At 39.4% G+C, this 7,042-nt stretch overlaps 1 protein-coding gene across 1 annotated transcript; it reads left to right on the top strand.

Moving 5' to 3' along the window:
- The first annotated feature begins 277 nt into the window (after positions 1 to 277).
- Positions 278 to 4,956, top strand: LOC145779592 (splicing factor YJU2-like). Its single transcript, XM_082591220.1, has 7 exons — positions 278 to 402; positions 1,165 to 1,265; positions 1,509 to 1,653; positions 2,135 to 2,266; positions 2,596 to 2,777; positions 3,574 to 3,694; positions 4,258 to 4,956. Exons 1-7 carry the CDS (start codon positions 379 to 381, stop codon positions 4,549 to 4,551), a joined length of 999 nt encoding a protein of 332 aa, XP_082447346.1. The 5' UTR covers positions 278 to 378; the 3' UTR covers positions 4,552 to 4,956.
- The last annotated feature ends 2,086 nt before the right edge of the window (positions 4,957 to 7,042 follow it).

Here is a 7,042-nt window from a genome sequence, read left to right as displayed (position 1 = left end):
GCTTATGCCAATGTGTCCATTCTGCTATGAACTATTCCTGGTTTAATTGCAATCGCTTTACATAAATTCATCATTGCTGGACGTCGCAATTATATACAAACAGCGAAATCGTCACTTTGCTTCTACATTTTGGCGTATGTTTTGTGAAATAGATAATAATGTGTCTCAACAGTGAAGTCATTGAAGGATCTTTTACACTTCAACAGAACAAAGTAGCAGCCTCTATTTGTTTTGATTCAGTGCAAAAGTTCTTATAGTAACTGATTTGTCATTGTGCAGGTTATCTGGAGAACGATACGTTTAGGTTTTTACATTGTTGTCATTTATTACGTTGTTGTAACATTACTTTTGCTACAATTTAACTAAGAAGAAAAAGACATGTCTGAAAGAAAAGTGCTGAATGTAAGTATGACGAGTGCAACTTCCACCGTTGCAATTTAATTATTTCACACTCTGTGTAACTATGTGTAATAACAACTGTTTTAGAGCGTTGACTTTGTTACCCATCTGATTCGGCGAGACTTTGCAGCACGGGATTTTTTTTGTTTGTGACATCCAGGCTTACGCCCGGTGGTTGAAGATTTAGATTAAATAGACGGGAAGGCAAGGACGCCAATCTTCGTGTCCACCTACAGGCATGCCTTTAAGTGTCCTGCCAAAGACACAGCCGCATGCTCTTGAGCGGTGTCGAACCGGCGCCCTTGCGATTGCCGTTCCAGGGCTCTCACCACTCGGCTATGCAGCCGACAAGCAAATCAGTCGTTTTTTACATTGATTCAACGTATGTAGATGTTGAATCAATGTAAAAACGACTAATTTGCTATCTGGGGTACACTAAGCCTTGCGGTCAACTACTGGCCCTTGTGACGAGAGCTTCAGAAATTGAAATGGGACCTGCACACATCTTTGGTGTGCAGTTTCTTTAGAACTTTGTTTCCAGGAGGTGAGTGTGATAACTTGCGTTTATTCAGACGATTTGTCAATCAGACACGGACTCACATTACTAATGTTGGAATCATAGTTCCTTGTGATTCAATGCCATGTAGTTGCACGTGTGGATTATTTGGTATTTTTAGTGGCATACCAGTAGTTGAGATTCTCCAACAGTATTTCCTCATTTGACCCATCGTAGAATGGCATCCTAAAGTGATTTGTACTTTTCAGAAATACTACCCTCCTGATTATGATCCCTCTAAGATCCCCAAGCTCAAGCGCGCGAAAGATCGCCAATATGTTATTCGTGTCATGGCACCGTTCAACATGAGGTAATAATCATAATGTTTTACATAACGCTGTATCCATCGCAGATATGCGTGGCTTCTTCGTGGAAAGTAATTCTTTCCTGAACATTAAGTTTAGTTCGGTTGTGCTGTGATTTCTTTTTTATTCATGTTGCAATGTATATCTGACTAAATATAAGTTTTCTAAAGCTGGAGACGCTATATACTACATTAGCTTAGGTTTTAGCGTCAAAAGGTCGTCGCGTGACATCATTGTTTCGTCATCAGGTGCAAGACTTGCGGAAATTATATTTACAAAGGAACCAAGTTCAATGCCAGGATGGAAACCGTCCAAGACAACAATTATCTCGGGCTCAGAATCTACCGGTTCTATATCAAATGCACTAAATGCGTCGCTGAAATCACTTTCACGGTAAGCATTGCACTCCCCCCATCAGAAGACTTCAAACATCTTTTAGGTTTTATGCTTTGTATGGAGTGGTTGACTTTGAGAATATCTAGTTGTCTTCAGCCTCTTTGGAAGCTTGATCCGGACAGTTTCTCGTCGCGTGCATAAACCCCACATGATCAATGCTTGATCACCGAGCTTGGCTGATCACTGTGCTTGTTGCCACTAAACTATTCTGTCCAATAAATGCCGCTGAACGCAAAGATGTTCTTAAACTGCGCTGCTCAACAACACAAACTAGGTATTGCAACACCGTCAGTTGATCTCATCTTTCTATGGTCACCGAGCCATGTGTGTTTAAGTTATCGTTATAGGTACAGTAGATATCGATAGTAGTCGGTACCGATATAGTGGTTGGCTACCGTCGGTACCGATATAAGAAAGTGCTGGTCATATGTCGAAATATGTTGTTGCTCCAACTTCACCAACCTTTATGTCATCACAGACAGACCCTGCTAACCAAGACTACGCAATAGAGCATGGCGCGACAAGGAACTTTGAAGCCGAGAAGCTTCTGGAGCAGGAGGAAAAGCGGTTGCAAGCGAAACGAGAGGAAGATGAAGCCAACCCTATGAAAGTGAGTCCAATTCCTCGCATCACTTGTGTCTTAAGGGGGCGATGCAATATCTTATTGTAGCAGGCGTTATGTAATTGTCATACAATAGGATATTGTGGGTAGAGCGATTCAAACGACACGATTGAACGTTTGTTGTATGGTTTGTTAATGTCAAAACGTCTGCTGAGTGGAGCGGTGTTCTTGGAAAGTGTCGTTCATCAGCACACAATCAGTTTTAAACTCTTGATCTTGCCGCATCTTTGTTCACAAATTTTAATTTCCGAACGATTGCACAAGCTATTCCAAGTGTTGCTCATGGCTTTTATAACGTCCATTGATCAACTCTTTAGATGCTGGAAATCCGGACTCGGGATTCGAAACGAGAGATGGAGATGATGGAGAGCCTGGAAGAGATCCGGGAGCTGAACCAAAGACACGCCGGTTTGGACTACGATGGGATGTTGCTCAAAAGACAGGAAACTGAAGAAGAGAGACTTGCTCGAGAGAAAGAAGAAGAAAATGAAGAAATAAGGTGAAGAATGAGATTTTTTAACCAACAACTTGCAAATAAATTCCAGACAACTTGCTTTTTATATATTTTTCAAGTTATGATCCAATGCGTGTGTATCAAGAACTTGCGTGGTCGATTGTCAATAATATCAGTGGCACATTGACTCTATGGTTCAATTCAATATTTTCACTTCCTCACACCCCTTGCCAACTTCATAAATGATAAATGTCCCCTCTACCAGCTTTTGTCAACATTTGAGCATATACGGGGCAGTTTTTTTCTTGCTTTCGTCTACTGACTCCCGATGACAGATGAAAGTCACCCACAGTGAGAAAATTCACCCCCTGTTGCGAGCACTGGATTAAGTGGAACTGCCTCTATCCTTGTTTTGGTCTCGATTTCATAAGCATCTTGACCTGACTCTCATCATTATATAAAGCTACTATTTTCGGTGCTGTCTTGCATTGATTCTTACACATTTCCCACCCACTGGTCTTTTTTACTGTATTCTTACGCCATTGCTTCCATAAATAGATGTATTGAATTGTAGAGCAATGTCCATTTCTTTTCCAATTGCTTGTCAATCATTGTTCACCGCAGATTTTCTTCTGGTTTTATTTCCGTTTCAAGTAGAAACATCGGTGCAAATTAGAGGACACCACATCACTTTGTCAACAGTATCTTCTTATTACACTCCTATAGTTTCAAGGTATTCTGCCACACAGTATCCCCATCTTTTCTTCGGTCTCCTCGGTTTTGTTTCCCAACTTCCAATCTTCCGACATAGTTTTAAATGCAAATCTTTTATCCCTTGCAGGAAGATATTCAATAACGACATGGTCCGTAGGTTGCAGGATGACAGCGATGAGGAGGAGCTTCCCAATGGAGCTCACTCATCCAACAAACGTCACCATACATCCACAGATCTGCTGACTCGGGTATTTCAAAACTTTCAACCCTAACGGGCATTTGACAATTTGTTTCTGCGCTTGGGTCTGTTCGAGATCAGTTTAACCTGAAAATTAGAAGGTTTAACTTTCTCCACTTTGTCGAATGGCTAGAAAGCGTCCACGACTCTATCTTCTGACTGGTTGGTGTAACTCATATGGGTGGCTATTAATAAATTACAAGTATTTTTGTCAGAAAACCATTTACACCAGGTTGAGGTTTTTAGGAGAATAGCAACTTTGCTTTTGTTTGCTTTTCCTTTTTTACTCGGCACCGAGCACTCTTGTAGCGTCAATAATTCTTCTGCGATGGAATTCCCAGATAACAAAATCCGTCATTTTTACATGGATTCAACGTCTGCAGACGTTGAATCAATGCAAAAATGACGGATTTTGCTGTCAGGGTTGATTAATAGAAACATACAGAAATGTGAACGGATGTTAAGTCCGTGCGATGTGCCGAAGCATCGTTTCCGATGCTGTTCTTCATGCAGTGTGATGTGACTATGTGTTTTCTCTTCGTATTTTTGTTTATTTGTGACGTTGTTTGTCAGGATGATCAACTCACATCTGGAGAACCACCCAAGAAAGCCGTAAAATCCTCAAATTCTCTCAAGAAAAGTGCAGCCGCTCTTGGTATAATCAGAAAAAAACCTCCAAATGTCAAAGAAACAACGTCTCGAGAAGTCCTTGAGAAAGATGACACAAAGACTGAAGAAAGTACCGACTCGTTAAAAAGCAATTCCATAAAAACGGATACTACCGACACTGCTTCTCGCCCCGCTGGTGGGTTAGGCCTCTTATCGAACTATAGCAGCGACAGTAACAGCTCCTCAGATTGCGATTAATTCGACCTGCTTCTGTGTTGGAGTATTGCCACACTATAAAATATTCTGATAACCATCAGCCACGGTGGAGTGCCATGAAGAAATGGTGTTGGTCCCTGAATCGCGGAGCACCTAATCTGGCTGGTTCTGTATCGGTTTAACGTTTATTGAGCACGTGGCTGTGCAACCAATTTTGATAAAGTTTCAAAACGATAAACACAAAAATAACTCCATTGCCGGTCTCCTTGAACAAGTTGCAATTTATAAAAGACGAAAATGATGTTCCATGATAGACCTCCAGGCTTCTTTGAAGCAAAATGGAGAAAACCAGTTTAATTTTGCGTTATTGATATTCTGCTTTACGTTGTACGAATACAACTATGTTATACAAACATATGTTCATTACTTTTGGATGGCATAGTCTGCGCGCGTAGTTTATTAAGGTTAAGAAGTGAGCGGGTTGAATGAGTCGATCATAATATTTTTGAAAAACTGTTACCGTCGTACAAACTGTTTAAAATACAAACTTACAACTATTCTTTGAAACGTTATCAAATTGCTATAACTTGAGGTGTTGCATTCAAATCGGGATTTTTTCGGTTGTCCAGTCGCTGAATGATTTGATCCGGAAAAAAATAATACCAAGCTGAAACTTTGTCAGAAGGTTCGATTGGTGATGTGGAGTCACCAAAAAAAAGCCCCATGAATCCCCTTTGGGAATAGTGAGTTTTGGCCATTTTTCCATAATGGCCGCAGCCCCCATAGGCCAAAAATTTAAAATTGTCTAAAATTGATGTTTTATACCTCATTCGAAAGATAATTTCATACTGATCACTTTCACAAAAGAACTATGGTCAAAAATACACACATTTGAAGTTATCAGCCATTAAATGCGGACTATAAGGCAGAATCCACCATTAGGCTTTAGCCTGGTGGATTTTTGTGAGAAGTGACAAGCAATGAATTACTCCATGGTTAAACCAGAGCTTACGAAAAAGTGTACTATTTCCCATCCGACGTTACTCTTCAAACTGATTTTGGAAAACTCAATAGATAAACAACAAGTCTCCAAAACAGTGGAAAATTAAAACCAATTGTATATAGTGTAGAAATTTAAAAGTTGCTGAATATAATTTTTGGAATATTTTATCCTGAATTACTCCTAAACCAATATTGACATATTTTTGACATTAAAATACACCACACTGAACAAATGTTGACCGGTAAATAGAAAAATTGTAGAAATTATATCAAAAAATGTGAAATACAAGATTTTACATTTTGGGACACTACAAAAAAAACACCGACCTAAATAGTAAAGGATCACTTATAACAAATTTCACTTCATAAATTTTTTTAAATCTCGTAACCAATGTCCAAGTAGCCTATTGGCATTTGCATATTTTATATTAGAATAAATCAAAGATATTCCGTCCATCGTCATCGTCGTTATCATCATCACTTGATTCGTAAACTTCGAGTATCTAAAATTAATAACATTGATCTTAAGATATGAAATATCTGACTGCATATCACCTGACTTATAAATAGTTAAAGTCACTCCATACAACTAAAATGATGGTCTCATGACTTGCTTCTGTTGTAATGAATTATGGCGTTTTACAAATTATGCCGGTATCGACAAATTATAGTACGTAAACTCAAATAACCATAAATGACAATAATACAAAAGGGAATTAACATGATACAACAACAAACAGCGATGGTGTATTTCATGAGAAGCGAGAAATGTGTATTTCATGCTGTGACGTCTTCACATCACTCTGATGCTATGTTGTATCACCACACTCAGTGCCCTCCGAGTCCTACACTACCCGTCTGCAGCACTTACACAAAATGCACCTTTCTAGCTTTTATTGCGGCAAACTCTTTAATAAGAGAAGCATTGTCTAATGTTTTGCCCACCTTGTGCTCGAATGAAACAACAGCTAGTGACACCAAGCGTTCTTGGCTCATAGTAGAGCGAAGGTAATTTTTTATCAACTTTAGTTTAGAAAATGACCTTTCCCCTGAAGCTACAGTAACTGGCACAGCAAGAAATAGTCTTAAGCTTACTTTTGTGTGTTGTTAATAGGCAGTGCACTCTAGAAGACATAAGATTAGAACTTCGCCCCTTCTGTGCTTAGAGTCGTACATCGGTAGTGCTCAGCGAACACTATCCGACCATAAGAACCCCATTCGCCTAAAGGGTACACAGCATTCAGTTTGTTTTGATACAGATACTGTAGAACAGGGAGAAGTGTGGGTTTTTTTTGTTTTCAATGGTGAATATATTCTCGTGAAGTTCTGCACTTCAGTGGAAAGTTCTTCACTGTCAAGGTCTCCAGCAATTCTGGGGATGCTTCAGAGCATTTTTTACAGATTTTCTTCTGTTATGGAGGTCGGCAAACAAATATCACACACAAAACCATATTCTTGTTGCTTATTGATGTTGCTTTCAGCATCCTCATCTGTATTATATCTTCAAACAAGAATTTCTTGCGTTTCTGTC

This window comes from Aplidium turbinatum, chromosome 11 (genome assembly GCF_918807975.1).
Source record: "Aplidium turbinatum chromosome 11, kaAplTurb1.1, whole genome shotgun sequence".
In the NCBI taxonomy this organism is placed as follows: domain Eukaryota; kingdom Metazoa; phylum Chordata; class Ascidiacea; order Aplousobranchia; family Polyclinidae; genus Aplidium; species Aplidium turbinatum.
The sequence above is the reverse complement of the archived record's forward strand: the minus strand, read 5'-3'. Positions and strand labels throughout refer to the sequence as shown.